This window comes from Diaphorina citri, unplaced genomic scaffold, assembly GCF_000475195.1.
Source record: "Diaphorina citri unplaced genomic scaffold, Diaci psyllid genome assembly version 1.1 scaffold1011, whole genome shotgun sequence".
Classification (NCBI taxonomy): Eukaryota; Metazoa; Arthropoda; class Insecta; order Hemiptera; family Psyllidae; genus Diaphorina; species Diaphorina citri.
Window position 1 is genome coordinate 3898 of NW_007378441.1, and position 16880 is coordinate 20777.

The 16880-nt window shown below is 37.0% G+C and overlaps 3 protein-coding genes and 1 long non-coding RNA gene across 6 annotated transcripts in view; 2 read left to right on the forward strand and 2 right to left on the reverse strand.

Moving 5' to 3' along the window:
* Positions 1-293: 293 nt before the first annotated feature.
* LOC103513711 (aminoacylase-1-like) lies at positions 294-13270 on the reverse strand. The gene is made up of 9 exons (XM_026826838.1): positions 13189-13270; positions 12730-13061; positions 7727-7900; positions 6256-6508; positions 4069-4315; positions 2658-2887; positions 2163-2176; positions 1747-1799; positions 294-702 (listed from the first exon to the last, which is right to left on the reverse strand). Exons 2-9 carry the CDS (start codon positions 12863-12865, stop codon positions 559-561), a joined length of 1251 nt encoding a protein of 416 aa, XP_026682639.1. The 5' UTR covers positions 12866-13061; positions 13189-13270; the 3' UTR covers positions 294-558.
* On the forward strand, positions 2983-10641 carry LOC113469271 (autophagy-related protein 16-like). Of its 2 annotated transcripts, XM_026826837.1 has the most exons (3): positions 2983-2988; positions 9457-9675; positions 10311-10641. In XM_026826837.1, the coding sequence occupies exons 2-3, from the start codon at positions 9570-9572 to the stop codon at positions 10589-10591; spliced, it is 387 nt and encodes a 128-aa protein (XP_026682638.1). In that variant the 5' UTR covers positions 2983-2988; positions 9457-9569; the 3' UTR covers positions 10592-10641. The 2 variants fall into 2 exon arrangements, with proteins under 2 accessions (XP_026682638.1, XP_026682637.1); XM_026826836.1 differs by lacking the exons at positions 2983-2988; positions 9457-9675 and adding an exon at positions 9727-9833 and having other exon boundaries at positions 10311-10640.
* Positions 8340-8846, reverse strand: LOC108252935. Its single transcript, XR_003392738.1, has 2 exons — positions 8680-8846; positions 8340-8463 (listed from the first exon to the last, which is right to left on the reverse strand). It is a non-coding gene; the product is annotated as an uncharacterized LOC108252935 (long non-coding RNA).
* Positions 13271-14002: 732 nt separating the features above from the next.
* Positions 14003-16880, forward strand: part of LOC103513712 (autophagy-related protein 16-1-like) — an 85668-nt gene continuing 82790 nt past the window's right edge. For both annotated transcript variants that reach the window (XM_026826835.1, XM_017445925.2), the window contains exons 1-4: positions 14003-14236; positions 14633-14909; positions 15270-15432; positions 15625-15713. In XM_026826835.1, coding sequence (XP_026682636.1) covers positions 14131-14236; positions 14633-14909; positions 15270-15432; positions 15625-15713 — 635 coding nt within the window. In that variant the 5' untranslated portion in view covers positions 14003-14130. The remainder of the gene's footprint in view (positions 14237-14632; positions 14910-15269; positions 15433-15624; positions 15714-16880) is intronic.

Consider the following 16880-nt stretch of genomic DNA (forward strand, 5'->3'; position numbering starts at 1 on the left):
CTCCCATTTATAAAACTAAGTTTTAATCACAAGCACACCATCTACAAATAACAAACAGAGACCCACAAAATACCACGTAAATGTCCCAATCTTCCCCAAGTATAGGGGTAAGGTACCTGTCTAGGTGCATTTTTTTTTTTTTTTTTTTTTTTTTTACACCCAAAACAAGGTGAACTTCAGTTCTAGAGCGGTATATTATAGACGAAATTTCCGCGAACTTGAGTTCTAGAGCGGTATATTATAGACGAAATTTCCGCGAACTTGAGTTCTAGAGCGGTATATTATAGACGAAATTTCCACGAACTTGAGTTCTAGAGCGGTATATTATAGACGAAATTTCCGTGAACTTCAGTTCTAGAGCGGTATATTATAGGCGAAATTTCCGCGAACTTGAGTTCTAGTGCGGTATATTATAGACGAAATTTCCGCGAACTCGAGTTCTAGAGCGGTATATTATAGACGAAATTTCCGCGAACTTGAGTTCTAGAGCGGTATATACGGTGGGATACCAACGAAAGTTCTCTTGACATTACGTATACAGGGTGGTCTGGGAAGTGATCATAGGTTGGCCAGAGCTTGGATGAGAGAGTGATAGATGTCGATGCCGTGCAGAAACGTTTTCTCGTTGAGAAACTCATCGTTGTCGTGCAGGAGAACCGGAGTCTTGTTCATCGGTGAGAAGCCAAACGCAGGGATACCGATCTGTGAATGAAAGAGATATTATTGTCAGTCATGGAAATAGAGTTTTTTTTTCTTTCTTTTTAAGAGGTTTGACAGAGGGAACTGTAACGGCTTAGGTCTTATCGTCCAGAAATCGAAGAGAGAAGGAAGACAGGATAAGAAAAAAACCAGCCGTTCCGAGAACGAACATTATCCCATCAGGATAAAATCCGCCCGGGCGGGAATCGAACCCGCGCCCTAGCGCTTACAAGGCAGACGCGCTACCAACCAAGCTAACTAGGCTGGCTGAAATAGAGTTCAACTTTAAGCACATACAGAATATAGGTATAGTGCGAGTGTAAATATTAAAATGTATCTTTATTGAGGCCCAAACTCACCAATCCGAGGCTCTGGTGAATGAATGAATGAATGAATATTTACAGTATATTTTTGACGAATAGTTTACAATCGTATAAATACTTAGTCATTCTATGAAAAAAAAAAAGAACAAATAATAATCTTATATTATAAGAACAAGAACTCATTCACAGTTCACATTTCATAGGTCACACACTGATCGCTCTATCTCGAGAACCACAACAATCTGGTTCCAGACCAGTCCATGTTATAATGACTACAGGTTTGCCAGGTACAGGAGAGTGGACAGTCACAGGTAATCCAAGACTTTCAGCTTGCTTCTCGAGAAATTTGACACACTCATCTGAAAAGGATAAATTTTTGTCTCTGTCATCTATGAACATGTTTTATAATCAGATCAGCACATGCAATCTACAGATACTAGTTCTGATAAAGAGAAAAATAAAGTATATATAAATAGGTACTAAATATATGGTGTTTTGATAAACAGCGCTAAAAGTCAGGTTAAGCTTATAAGAACTTACCAATCCAAGTTTATTAACACTGGAGAAGAAGAAATTCATTTATTTATTCTAAAGCTTTGAGGATTGGTAAGTTCTGCGTGTCCAATAGGATTGGTAAGTTCCGGTCTTGCAATTTGGGTACCTCAGTATGCAGAGTTACTACACTGGATTTGCAAACTGCAAGTCCTTGGTTCAAATCACTTACCTTTCTGATATATCGGCTGTCTGAGATACTGTCTTTCCAAGACAAGGTGTATTCTAATAAATAGCACAGATAAATAATTTCACAAGCACAGATCCATAATAAACATCCCAAATGCTTGAAGACTATTGGGATATAAACTTCTAGGTCACAACTTCACCCAGCCTGAAAAGCCCACAGAGAAGAGGTGTGTCAGCCTAGAAAAAATCTAGCATAACGCTGATCCGGTGAAGACGAATACCGACCCAGTTGGAATGGACTAAGCCAAAGAAAGAGAATCGCCTAATTAACCTATTTGTCTATGACTGCTTTTATTTTCAGGCCAGAGAAATCGCCACCACAATGAACAAAATATTCCAGACCCTTCTAGTAAGCATGAAAATCAATGGAAGCTTCTGACAAGACTGCCCAATACATACTTGGAATTGAGGAGCTGGGTGCAAAAAGGGCAATAAATGAAAATCATCAAACTGAGATATTTAACTTTAAAGTTTTCAATTTTTCATCAGGACCAGGCATTCGCGAGTTATAGCGGAACAAACATTCAAACCAAATGCAAAACGATCGAGTTTTGCATAGACCTTCACTACATTCGGTGAAAGAGTTTTACTTACAGGGCAGCCAGCTGCTGTTTCAGCACCGTCCACCACTTGTAGTTTGTAGAAATAATACAAGGGTTTATGATGGTGAGCCACCTATGGGACTCTGAAACGTTCAGACCAAAAACCGGCCCCGTTCAATTCTGGGACCCCAAATTTGAACTTGCGACGTACTTTGACGTGAACCTCTACCAAATTTCATCAAAATCGGACCAGGCATTCGCGAGTTATAGCGGAACAAACATTCAAACCAAATGCAAAACGATCGAGTTTTGCATAGACCTTCACTACATTCGGTGAAAGAGTTTTACTTACAGGGCAGCCAGCTGCTGTTTCAGCACCGTCCACCACTTGTTGTTCTCATTCAGCTGAGTGGGGGTCACGTAAGAGTCCTTAGCCGTGAACTCCACATAGGTGCCCTCCCCCGCTTCCTTACACCAGGCGTTGACCATGGCCAGGAAAGCGTCCAGATCCCTGTCGACAGCCACGCGACAATCTACCACCACGACGAACTCTGGGGGGAGGACGTTCGCTTGTACACCGCCCTGTGGGAGGAGGGACACATTAGAATAGAATAGAATATACCCTGTTTATACTGTCCGAATGAGTCTGAAAAGTCCCTTTACTCCTACAGTCTAAAAAAAAGGTCTTATGTATTTGGTACACTTACTGGTACAAACTGGTGCTGGTACAACATAAGGACAGCATTAAGAAGAAAGAAACCAACTTTCAAGACCCCTAAATAAGGCGTCGTTTGTAGGTATTTTCCGTATGATCGAAGGTATTTTCGTAGAACATAATACAGAAAGAGTTTTCGGTGATCTTAATATTGTATTAACCAAAACGAGTAGCCTCCGTGGCCGAGTGGGTATCACACTAGGCTTGCACGCCGTAGGTCCCGCACCACTTGTTGTTCTCATTCAGCTGAGTGGGGGTCACGTAAGAGTCCTTAGCCGTGAACTCCACATAGGTGCCCTCCCCCGCTTCCTTACACCAGGCGTTGACCATGGCCAGGAAAGCGTCCAGATCCCTGTCGACAGCCACGCGACAATCTACCACCACGACGAACTCTGGGGGGAGGACGTTCGCTTGTACACCGCCCTGTGGGAGGAGGGACACATTAGAATAGAATATACCCTGTTTATACTTACTGGTACAAACTGGTGCTGGTACAACATAAGGACAGCATTAAGTCGAAAGAAACCAACTTTCAAGACCCATAAATAAGGCGTCGTTTGTAGGTATTTTCCGTATGATCGATGGTATTTTCGTAGAACATAATACAGAAAGGAAAGAGTCTTCGGTGATCTTAATATTGTATTAACCAAAACGAGTAGCCTCCGTGGCCGAGTGGGTATCACACTAGGCTTGCACGCCGTAGGTCCCGGGTTCGATTCCCGGTGGGGTCAAAGTTTTTTTTTCGGCTCTGTGCTTGGAGTTCGGGGTGCACTCAGCCTCGTGAGGACACCTGAGTAGCTACATTAATCGAGTAGCGACCAGTGGCGGCATTACAAGTCAAAGAGACGAGCGATGATAAATAAGATGATTGAGTAAATGAAAGACTTGTAATACTGTGATACTCACAAAGTTATTAAGAGGCTATTGCTTCACCACAAAATTTGTGGTGAAGCAGCAATTATTTAATAATTCATGATTAAATACTTAGAAAGTTCTAAATTTCACTAAGGAAATTCACTTTTTTCGACGGCATTAGTCCTCAACTCACCGACAACATTGTAATGTTGATCGTAGTCACATCCCCGATGGTCAGATTCTTGTTGGCCTTCAGCTTGTTCTTCTCTTCTTCGCGTAGAGCGAGGAATTTGTTCATGATGTAGTTTACCTTCTCAGCGGCAGTGTTTTCGTGTAGGAGAGAGCCATGACCCGGTGTGCCAGGGCAGTGGATCTTCATTTCTGAAACATTTGGCAACACGGGACATTGAGATTTCGAATCCCAGCGTGGGGGAAGGCTCCTTCTTTAGTCAATAATGAAGTTTGGAAAAAACTTTGCTTTATTTAACTTTTACCGGCAAATTCAATTAAGGAGAAGAAAAAATCCGAGTTTTTGAAACGCTATTTTTTCAAATTCAGAAAACCAACGAGCCCAAATATTTCAAAATAAAAATGTTGTTTTCATTTTACTGTCGAAAAACAAGGTAATTTGAAGAAAACAGCGTGAAACGTAAACTAAATTAACGTTTAACGTAACTCTCAAATGGGGGCGTATGTGAAGAAACTTGTTTTCGTTAGATAACGTTGAAGAGTTAACCCTTTCACCCCTAACATGTCTTTGTAGAGTCCTCATTTATGTACAGCCCAAATAATAATGCCTGCATATTTCTGGACATGGTCTTCACTTGACTGGTGTGAAATGTGTATGATATAGTACTTGACACAGAGTCGAAGCCTTTGCCATGACGAAGAAGAGCATGAGTTTCAAGTACGATATCTGGGAGAGAGACCAATCTCAGAGTCTAATAGTAAAAAGTCCACAGCACAGGCTGTCAGTCACCTCGTACAAACGGTAAGTACGTAAGTAGCTAAAGCTAGAACAACGATCTGAGTTTAAACTTAGATAAGGTTAACTCTGAGATTAAGCTATCTGATTGGTTGATTTCACACTTTTTAGTCAAATATCTTGCTGAGTTCAAGATTTAAACTTAAACCAAAATTAACGTCAGATTGTGCTACCCTGGCTATTAGTAAGTCAAATGTTCATAAGTAAGCAAACACCCATCTGAACATTAGGAGGTCATTAATAATGAATTTCTATCAATAATCATCTGCGGACATCTGCGAAGGATCTTTTTCTATTAGGTCTTCTAATGAAAAATAGCCCTTCTTTTAAAGACCTTGTCATTTGAAAATCTGACTACTATCAGTTTGTTCACACTGCCATGTTTCATTGGAAAAAAGTAACATAGCAGTTTGAACAAGCTGTAAAAGTAGGTAGGTAGTAAATCTCTAAGTCTCCCTATTAAAGCATAAAGATAAGCACCACTATGATCACAAGTCAAATGGGTTAGAAAACATTGGGAAGAACTAGAGGAAGCATTTGCTCCAGAAGTTTTTAAGAAAAAAACTACGGTTGTGTATTAGACGTTTGACAGCATTGATAAGAAGTAAATTATTGGCAATATGTGAACACAATACACAAGAATTCAAGCAACTAAGAAGATAATTTCTCATAAACTTTTCTTCAAGAGTTCTACCAATTGAGTTTTTGCTTTGAGAAAGCTCAGTTTAATCTCTGGTATACAAAGCATATAGATAAGCACCACTATGATCACAAGTCAAATGGGTTAGAAAACATTGGGAAGAACTAGAGGAAGCATTTGCTCCAGAAGTTTTTAAGAAAAAAACTACGGTTGTGTATTAGAAGTTTGACAGCATTGATAAGACGTAAATTATTGGCAATATGTGAACACAATACATAAGGATTCAAGCAACCAAGAAGATAATTTCTCATAAACTTTTCTTCAAGAGTTCTACCAATTGAGTTTTTGCTTTGAGAAAGCTCAGTTTAATCTCTGGTATACAGAAACTTCCCCGCCCTATGTCATTGCGAAGCCCACATGGATCCTGAATACAAATACTAGCCCTTGTAGGATGTGTCAAACCATATTGTCGGTAAAAGTCATCCCTAGTCCTATACGTTCCATCTATCACAGAAATACATACTGTGTCATAGTTGAATTTACTACCATAGAGATCAAAAAATTCTATCAATAATACAGCAATATTTACATCAGTTTTAGAGCGTAAGACTTCAACTCGAGGGTGCCTTTGAAGAAAACTTATGATCATCATGTAAATAGAATAGGATGATAGACCTCCTCTATACACAGTGTTCAGCTTTTTCTCGTGCAACATTTGCTTTATCAACATTATAAGAATCCGCAAACATGGGTACTCTTTCAATTGTTTCTTCAAGTACACGACACCTGACAGTCCTTCATAAATATTGAAACTTACATCAAAGCTAATACTGAATCTGCTGTCTTCAAACTTGACGATAGGAACCTTGGCAAATCCAATCACTTGTATACTGCTCTTTTTGACAAGATGGGATTTCCCCAGGGCATTAGCAAGGCTATAGTACACTCTCTTATTTCTCAGTAAATCTGGTGGCCAATTTCCAAACACAACCAAATCTATGTCACCATCTGGCAGATACACACAGTTTAAACTTGGTTTCAAGGTTAATTAATCATTGGATTAGGCCATTTGATCAGCTATACACAAAAATTGATTTAATTTTCAAATTAAATAGCTCGATCGAGTTAGACAAACCACGTTGAGATTAGAAATTACTGATCTTATTGCTAGGCCCAATGTTAACTAAGACTGAAAATCACACCTACAACCTATAACCATCAAGTTTCAAATATTGGAAGCGCACATACTACATGTATCTTTTTGCATTTATGTAAACATATGTCTATTTGCCTTCCCTCAAAATACCTTTCCAAAATACCAAAACCCTTAAAATAAGTAAATATTTTTATACTATTTTATTGTCTTGTACTATTCCATTATTTATTTTAAAAATAATATTTACGATGTTTTAATTTTACTCTTCGACTTTTTATATTACAAAATATTTATAACTTCTATAAAAGTTATGAGTTATTTTTCTCATCCTGTAATGACATGGTGAGGAATCAAAAAAAATCAACTTATAATATCTTTATTCTATTTACTTCAAAATTAACCACCCGTTAAACGCAGTTTTACTATTAAAATAAATGTTTAAATTGGAATTTCATTTTGTTTAAAGGCTGAAATCGGAAATGACTAACCAACAAGCAGCCGATCAACGAGATCCAATATTATTATTATTTTCAATAAAGATGGTTTCCATCACTTTTTTTTTAATTTGGTCCTCAAGATAGCTTTCTACTTTTTCCCTTCTTGTAAAGATGGTTTTTTGCCAGCCTAGTTAGCTTAGTTGGTAGTGCGTCTGCCTTGTAAGCGCTAGGCCGCGGGTTCGATTCCCGCCCGGGGCGGTTACACCTTTCCTAAGCATAGGGTCCTCCCATTTATAAATGAACAAATAAAACTGAGTTTTAATCACATACGTATGTGTGTGTGTGTGTGTGTGTTTGTGTCTGCTTCCTTGTTTGTTTGTTTACATGCATGTATGTAAATGAGTGCAGAATGTGCAAGTGTGTATGTGTAAATAGTGTCAGTAATTGCTCACAATAATGAACTTAGTCCATTATTGTGAGTGTAGTCACTAAAACAAAACAAAAAAAAAAACAAGCACACCATCTACAAATAACAAGCAGAGACCCACAAAATACCAAGTAAATGTCCCAATCTTCCCCAAGTACAGGGGTAAGGTACCTATCTAGGTGCAATTTTTTTTTTTTTTTTTTTACTTACAGCATACACAGGCACAACATCCATGTGAGAGTTGAGAAGAATGGATTGCTGATCTGGTTCCAGACCAGTCCATGTTATAATGACTACAGGTTTGCCAGGTACAGGAGAGTGGACAGTCACAGGTAATCCAAGACTTTCAGCTTGCTTCTCGAGAAATTTGACACACTCATCTGAAAAGGATAAATTTTTGTCTCTGTCATCTATGAACATGTTTTATAATCAGATCAGCACATGCAATCTACAGATACTGTCTTTCCAAGACAAGGTGTATTCTGATAAATAGCACAGATAAATAATTTCACAAGCACAGATCCATAATAAACATCCCAAATGCTTGAAGACTATTGGGATATAAACTTCTAGCATACTCACAAATTATGTAAATGTAAATGTAAATGCTGTTTCTTTGTGTTATTATGTCACAACTTTGGGGCTCACTGCAGCATTGTAGGATTTTTCCCAATATCTCAATAATCCTAAAATCCAATGTTTACCTACCATGCTGGCACCGGTCGCTATGCGCATTTCTATGTCATAGCTACTCATTTTCCTCACGAGGCTGAGTGGGCCCCGCAACAGCCAGTCATGGAATCAATCATTTGCATGATAGGAGCAGTTTGATTTTTTGATTCCAGACATAGTGACTTTGTTCTTATTGAATACTGACCATTAAATTTGATTGAAAGCAAATAAATAATTCAGCTTCCTAGATGGTTTTGGACTCAATGTCTTTCTAGCAACAACAAAAAACACAATGGTTAGTTATCTCACAAGACTGATTATATAAACACCAATATTTTCATTATTTGTATTTTTAGATATGATCAGTGACAACCTTTTTCTGTGGTATTTTAGACACAGACAAATGATATCCTCTTTACACAGACAAGATAATGGAGACAGATAACACACGGTAAAAACTACTCAAATAGAAACCACAATAACTAACATGAGATGTCACCGCTGCTTGATAAGTTATCTCAGCATGAGGTCAACAATGCAAAGGCAGGGACAGGAACACAGGATGGGAGAAGATAATGTTGGGAGTGGATGATATAGGTTGGAGGTAGGAGGTGAGGTGGGTTTTATTTATTGACCAATCAGGAGTGATAAAGAGATTACCACGAGAGATCTAACTAACGAGAACAGATTACGTTACATGAATTCTAGAACGTTACATGAGATAAGGATTTTCAGAGCTCTTGATAATTAAAATATATTTTTTTTTAAACAAATTTATATCTTTTGTCCCCTAACAATCATGTTTATCAAATTTTCAAATTCAAAATTTGGCGCCTCGAAATTTATCAGCTGATTGATAAGAATTCATAATAGAGCAAAAAATTTCAAGGACTACCTGTGGAGATTTTTTTTTCTCTCTCCATCAAAGCACTTATCTGGTAAACAGGAGAGCGCGGGTTCAATCCCAGCCAGGGAAAAATTAATTTTTGGATAAAAAAAAATAATAGAACTGTCCAAGTAAACATTTTAACGGTGTGAGATTAATCAAATTCAAAAGTACAAACGTACGTTTGAATGGCACTCTTGTAAACGCGGCTTCTTTTTTCTCTGTTGCGCGTTATCTTCAAACAGAGAACAATTTGGCACGAAAATTTGAAATCTGTGGAAAATCTAGAAATAAAAAAAAAGTCTGGAAATTTGACAAAAATGTTGTTACTTTTGTACCGAGTTGGATCTTAAAGTCAGAGTTTCCGTTTTTCTCGAGTCTGGAAATTTGACAAAAATGTTGTTACTTTTGTACCGAGTTGGATCTTAAAGTCAGAGTTTCCGTTTTTCTCGAATGATCAGTGTGTGATATTATTGAACAAAACCACAAAAATGGAGCACAAAGATGATAGCTCTCAGTATCGCAGCATTATACTTAACAAGCTGCTGGATAGGAACAAAAGAGAAACCAATGCCTTCCAGGATCTTGTACACTTTCGTGAGTAGATCTTTGCTTTTGACTTGCCTCTGCATCACACCATCCCACAAAAATGGAGCACAAAGATGATAGCTCTCAGTATCGCAGCATTATACTTAACAAGCTGCTGGACAGGAACAAAAGAGAAACCAATGCCTTCCAGGATCTTGTACACTTTCGTGAGTAGATCTTTGCTTTTGACTTGCCTCTGCATCACACCACACAGTAGGTTTTGGTTCAATTCCAAAAGAAATTGGTATCAAGATTATAGATTACCTAAATACTTACCTAGATTCATAAATATTCAATCCATGTTCAAAGGTTGTAATGTTTATGGTTAGTGTCTGGATGGGTGACCATCTTCTGAGATTTCCCAAGCCCACTCAGCCCACTCTGGCTGGGTAAGTTCAATGTGAAGTGGGGGGGCTTATCACTGAATGGAGGGTAAAACCCCCATAATTAAAACCCTTAGGAGTTATATTTATGTGATGTGAAACTCTTTTTTTTGTACCTACTTTACAACTCATGTACCTATTTTTGTGCACAACTCATATGTACCTCTTATCTTCTTTCAGATAACCGATTAACGTACCTACTTTACAACTCATGTACCTATTTTTGTGCACAACTCATATGTACCTCTTATCTTCTTTCAGATAACCGATTAACAGACAATGCTTCTATGTTGAAAAATGAAAATCTACGTCTAACTGTTCAAAATGAGAATCTACGAGTTGATCTGTTAAGAGGTCCTAGTGGCTCATCAGACCGAGCAGCTCAAGAAAAAATTCAAATGTTAGAACAGAAAGTCCTAGCTCAACAAGAGGAATTGACAGAACTCCATAAGAAGCGCAGTGAAAATGTTCAACTTCTTATCGATATCAATGCCAAACAAGTGGAGAGGGAAAATGAAATTACTTCACTTAAAAACAAGTGAGTTATTTGAATAACAGGTGAATGCAGTTCAGTACAATTTCACCATTTTGTAGCAATGATACTTTATTTGTCTGTGTCAAAAGAGGTATGTCTTTATTACTTTGAGCAATTGTTGGAAATATTTGCAAACAAAATTTTATTTCTGATTTTTTTTTTTTTTTTTTTTTTTGGTCCTTTTGTGTTGAGTGTTGACTTGGGTTATGAGAAATTGCCCTAATAGGGAGATTTCGCATCGAATCCTGATCCCCATAACGCAACCCATGTTGGCGCCATCTTGTTTACATCATGTTTGGCGTGGCATGTACAATTTATTTACGTAGAGTACAGAGTTCGCTGCGGCCAGGCCGCAGGTCTCGTTCTGTGTGACCGGTCCTTTAAAGTTCATCAGAATTATTAATCAAAACAGAACTTATTTCAAGAAAAGAAGAAGAAAAAAACCTATGAAACTTCCTTTGACGTCAGTATAATGTATTAGACTTATTAGAGCGACGTATGTACCTAGGTATCTAACCATATTTTATAAATATCAGTTGGGAAAATAATCACCAATATACTTATATACGTCTTACATATAGGTACAGGTATTATTATTATTATTATTATGTTAAGGCGGTCTCTTCCTGATCCCTTATGTGCCGCGTCCATTTTAATTTAGGACTATTGCACTGCCTTTGAACATGGTTATTGGCTCCCCCCCATTTCAAACACTCCTGATCCTCTTGCAAAGCTCAGGAGTGGTTTGATTGGGTTCGAGTGTATGGTTACTATCTCTTCTCCTGGGTGTCCCAAGGTACTGAGTCTTAGTAATGAAAGCGCAGGGCAGTCAAAGATGATGTGAGAGGCTGATTCCTCCTCCTCTCCACACTAGGCCACGGCGGTTGTCCTTTATCAGAAGTCTCTTTTCTTCTCTCCATCAAAAACCTCAGGAAAAAGAGAAAAACGGGCACACGTTCCGTCGATCAATACCTTTATCACATTATTCAATCACATATCTTACCTGGGACAAAGCTAACATGGATAGTTCTCTTGAACTTCTTTCCCTCGGCAATATACCGTCTGATGGTCTCCAGGTATTGAATACCCACACACTTCATGTCCTGCGCACCTCTAGCGTAGATATTGCCATTTTCATCTTTCTCAGCTCCGAATGGGTCATGGGTCCACTTTTCCTAAAGCAGAAACGAACTTGGGTTATGAGAAATTGCCATTCACCATTCTAGTCCAATCTTCATAATATGTCAAAATATATAAGACCTTGGTTAGACTACAGGGATAAAGGGACTTTTCACTTTTTTGAGTCCTATCCCAGCAGGATAAACAAGGTATATTCTATTTTTTAAATCAAATTGATCCCAAGGGCAAGATATACCTAGACCCTTGACAAATGGAGTGTGCCTGAAGGCATGTGATGTATTCTAATCAACTTGACCCCAATCCAGTAAAAGCTGAGGCTGGCCACAGATGGACTTGTTTAAAAGTACACAGAGCAGAAGGAGCTGACCATTCTTGGTCAGTTATTCTCCATGAATTGTCCAGACATTCAAAGTGACGAAACGTAACCTTCTGTGGTGAACAATCTGGCCTGTTTGTAATTTCAGGTAATTTTTTTTTCTTTCCCTACAGTAAGTACCTAGAAGGTACCCATATCATTTTCCATAAGAGGTACAATAACTACTAGGCTGGAGAAAAATTGGGATTCATCCTGATTTGAAAAATAAAATAAATTAACTCTCTCAATCAACTCAATGAATGATTGGACCAAGGCAGGATATGGTTAGATAGGATGTTGTAATCAGAGGCCTGGTCTAGGCAAGAGGGAAAAAATAATAAAAGTATTAATTGGAGAACATAAACATAAGTAGGTACTACATATCTGAAGGTATTCTAGCCTATGTAAGTAACAATATATAAAAAAAGAACATGTTCTCATAATGATAGTAGGTACCTATGTACCTACCTAGGGTCCTAAGTAACATCTTCTTCCTTATCATGAGTGCAGTGACCACTACGCCATGGGAGCTGGATACTCACAAATTAACAAACACTTTAAGATGAGACTGTAAACTTCATTATTTGTTCTAAAATATTGGTAGTAAAAAATGAATTCACACAAAGTTAGTTAAACAACCAATAACTTACCATAATTAATATTGGGCTGTACAGATGGTATCCTCAGGTATTCCCGGAAATTGGTAACTGCTAAGTGTTCTCCATGATTATTTTCCGGGCAATTCTTTTTGTTGTTGGAGCAGTTTGATTTTTTGATTCCAGACATAGTGACTTTGTTCTTATTGAATACTGACCATTAAATTTGATTGAAAGCAAATAAATAATTCAGCTTCCTAGATGGTTTTGGACTCAATGTCTTTCTAGCAACAACAAAAAACACAATGGTTAGTTATCTCACAAGACTGATTATATAAACACCAATATTTTCATTATTTGTATTTTTAGATATGATCAGTGACAACCTTTTTCTGTGGTATTTTAGTCTTTCTAGCAACAACAAAAAACACAATGGTTAGTTATGTCACAAGACTGATTATATAAACACCAATATTTTCATTATTTGTATTTTTAGATATGATCAGTGACAACCTTTTTCTGTGGTATTTTAGACACAGACAAATGATATCCTCTTTACACAGACAAGATAATGGAGACAGATAACACACGGTAAAAACTACTCAAATAGAAACCACAATAACTAACATGAGATGTCACCGCTGCTTGATAAGTTATCTCAGCATGAGGTCAACAATGCAAAGGCAGGGACAGGAACACAGGATGGGAGAAGATAATGTTGGGAGTGGATGATATAGGTTGGAGGTAGGAGGTGAGGTGGGTTTTATTTATTGACCAATCAGGAGTGATAAAGAGATTACCACGAGAGATCTAACTAACGAGAACAGATTACGTTACATGAATTCTAGAACGTTACATGAGATAAGGATTTTCAGAGCTCTTGATAATTAAAATATATTTTTTTTTAAACAAATTTATATCTTTTGTCCCCTAACAATCATGTTTATCAAATTTTCAAATTCAAAATTTGGCGCCTCGAAATTTATCAGCTGATTGATAAGAATTCATAATAGAGCAAAAAGTTCAAGGACTACCTGTGGAGAATTTTTTTTTCTCTCTCCATCAAAGCACTTACCTGGTAAACAGGAGAGCGCGGGTTTAATCCCAGCCAGGGAAAAATTAATTTTTGGATAAAAAAAAAAAATAATAATAGAACTGTCCAATTAAACATTTTAACGGTGTGAGATTAATCAAATTCAAAAGTACAAACGTACGTTTGACTGGCACTCGTGTAAACGCGGCCTCTTTTTTCTCTGTTGCGCGTTATCTTCGAACAGAGAATAATTTGGCAGTTGGGCACGAAAATTTGAAATCTGTGGAAAATCTAGTAATAAAAAAAAAGTCTGGAAATTTGACAAAAATGTTGTTACTTTTGTACCGAGTTGGATCTTAAAGTCAGAGTTTCCGTTTTTCTCGAATGATCAGTGTGTGATATTATTGAACAATCCCACAAAAATGGAGCACAAAGATGATAGCTCTCAGTATCGCAGCATTATACTTAACAAGCTGCTGGACAGGAACAAAAGAGAAACCAATGCCTTCCAGGATCTTGTACACTTTCGTGAGTAGATCTTTGCTTTTGACTTGCCTCTGCATCACACCACACAGTAGGTTTTGGTTCAATTCCAAAAGAAATTGGTATCAAGATTATAGATTACCTAAATACTTACCTAGATTCATAAATATTCAATCCATGTTCAAAGGTTGTAATGTTTATGGTTAGTGTCTGGATGGGTGACCATCTTCTGAGATTTCCCAAGCCCACTTAGCCCACTCTGGCTGGGTAAGTTCAATGTGAAGTGGGGGGGCTTATCACTGAATGGAGGGTAAAACCCCCATAATTAAAACCCTTAGGAGTTATATTTATGTGATGTGAAACTCTTTTTTTTGTACCTACTTTACAACTCATGTACCTATTTTTGTGCACAACTCATATGTACCTCTTATCTTCTTTCAGATAACCGATTAACAGACAATGCTTCTATGTTGAAAAATGAAAATCTACGTCTAACTGTTCAAAATGAGAATCTACGAGTTGATCTGTTAAGAGGTCCTAGTGGCTCATCAGACCGAGCAGCTCAAGAAAAAATTCAAATGTTAGAACAGAAAGTCCTAGCTCAACAAGAGGAATTGACAGAACTCCATAAGAAGCGCAGTGAAAATGTTCAACTTCTTATCGATATCAATGCCAAACAAGTGGAGAGGGAAAATGAAATTACTTCACTTAAAAACAAGTGAGTTATTTGAATAACAGGTGAATGCAGTTCAGTACAATTTCACCATTTTGTAGCAATGATACTTTATTTGTCTGTGTCAAAAGAGGTATGTCTTTATTACTTTGAGCAATTGTTGGAAATATTTGCAAACAAAATTTTTTTTTGTGTCAAAAGAGGTATGTCTTTATTACCATTCCTGCTGAACCGCTCTTCCGAATCTCAAAATTTTATTTCTGATTTTTTTTTTTTTTTGGTCCATGTGTGCAAGAATCTTGAACCTCTTGCATATTATGTAGATGAAGTATATTACTACTCTAATATGTAATACCTTTCATCCTTATTTCCAAAATTAATATGGAATAATGCATTTTATTTTAGAGTAACAGAGCTAGTTACAACCAACACAAAACTAAAGGCTGAAATCCAACTGTACCAGACAAATAACAAGGAACTTCAGGTTTTGAACCAGATGCTCAAAGATGAACATCAAGCCCTGCAGTTGGCGTTTACTCACTTGGAAGAAAAGTTGCGCAAATCTCAGGTTTGTTATACAATACTTATATAATTATATATAAAAAATAATAATATTAATAAATAAAATAAAAAAATAGTTTAAGACAATGTACTTATTGACCATGGTAGTTTTTAAATTAACATGCTTGTCCCATCCAATATTAATGTCCTATTAATAATGAAAAAAAAAGTCTGAAACATCCTTGTTTTATTTTTCCAGGATGACAACAGAGAGATGGTAGAACGTCTCATGAAGTACAAATCTAAAGATGTTGAAAAATTGAATGAGGAAAATGAAAATTTCATCAGGTACCTATGATATTAATTTATTGTCTTCTTGTCTTGTAAGTGTAATATTTTCGGACTGGTTGGACACTTCAGCCAGTACGATTTCACCATTTGAAGATTCATTCTCCATTGGGATTTGATTTCGTAAATTGTTCGTAAATGTTATTTTATTGCATTTCCCAGGATGAAATCTTAATCTAATAGAACCTAGCCAAGTCTGTGCGTTTTGTATGTCTTCTTGTAAAAGTAAACAATCGTCAATAGATTCAATGGACTTAAATATCTTAAGGTCATCTGCATAGAGTTTGAACTGTGAATGTCTTATGTGTCTATGAATGTCATTATAGGTTAAAATAAATAGAAGACTACTCAATTTTGAACCTTGGGCAATCCTGGATGTTGGAGAGAATGTCTTGGACTTGAATATTTTTCCATATTTCACAGTTACCTGTCTGTTTTTGAGGTAGTCCATGAAGAGTAGGACTAGTGGTTCTGAAAATCCTGATTTTATCAAAGAGTCAATGATAGCGTCATGAGATATTTGATCAACTTGAATATTTTTCCATATTTCACAGTTACCTGTCTGTTTTTGAGGTAGTCCGTGAAGAGTAGGACTAGTGGTTCTGAAAATCCTGATTTTATCAAAGAGTCAATGATAGCGTCATGAAATATTTGATCAAAACATTTAAGAACATCGGTATAAATAACGTCAACCTGGCTGTGTGTCATAGATTTAGCAGTAAAATCACAGAATTCCAATAGGTTACTGACCGTAGATCTTTTGTTTACAAAACCATGTTGTTCAGGTGTCACTGTATTAAAAACATGTCTAGAAATAGCAGAATAAAGTATTCCCTCATATATCTTTGCTATCACATTGAGATTTGATACTGGTCTGAAATCTGTAATATCTGATGTAGGTTTCTTTGGAACTGGCGTTATGATGGATTCTTTCAGTGTTTGAGGGAAAATTTTGGTTTGTAGCGAAGAGTTTATTATGTTTGCTAAGTAGTGGTCGTTTCAAGGCTTCACAGCATTTCTTATAAACTGATGGAGGGATTCCATCTGGGCCTGGTGGTTTATTAGTTGGCATTGATGATATTTCCTTCCTTACATCTTCGTCTGATATGCTATCAATATGTAAGAAATTATCTGTCACTTGGTTAAAATTAGGGGAATACTGAGATG

What these genes read in the sequence shown, in the direction of transcription:
- LOC103513711 (XM_026826838.1), bottom strand. Translation starts at nt 12,865, where the DNA reads ATGTCTGGAATCAAAAAATCAAACTGCTCCAACAACAAAAAGAATTGC. An exon ending in ACAGCCCAATATTAATTATG is followed by an intron (nt 7,901 to 12,729) that starts GTAAGTTATTGG and finishes TATCCTTTTCAG; the next exon opens with ATGAGTGTGTCAAATTTCTC. An exon ending in TCAACATTACAATGTTGTCG is followed by an intron (nt 2,888 to 4,068) that starts GTGAGTTGAGGA and finishes CTCCTCCCACAG; the next exon opens with GGCGGTGTACAAGCGAACGT.
- LOC113469271 (XM_026826837.1), top strand. Translation starts at nt 9,570, where the DNA reads ATGGAGCACAAAGATGATAGCTCTCAGTATCGCAGCATTATACTTAAC. An exon ending in CCAGGATCTTGTACACTTTC is followed by an intron (nt 9,676 to 10,310) that starts GTGAGTAGATCT and finishes ATCTTCTTTCAG; the next exon opens with ATAACCGATTAACAGACAAT.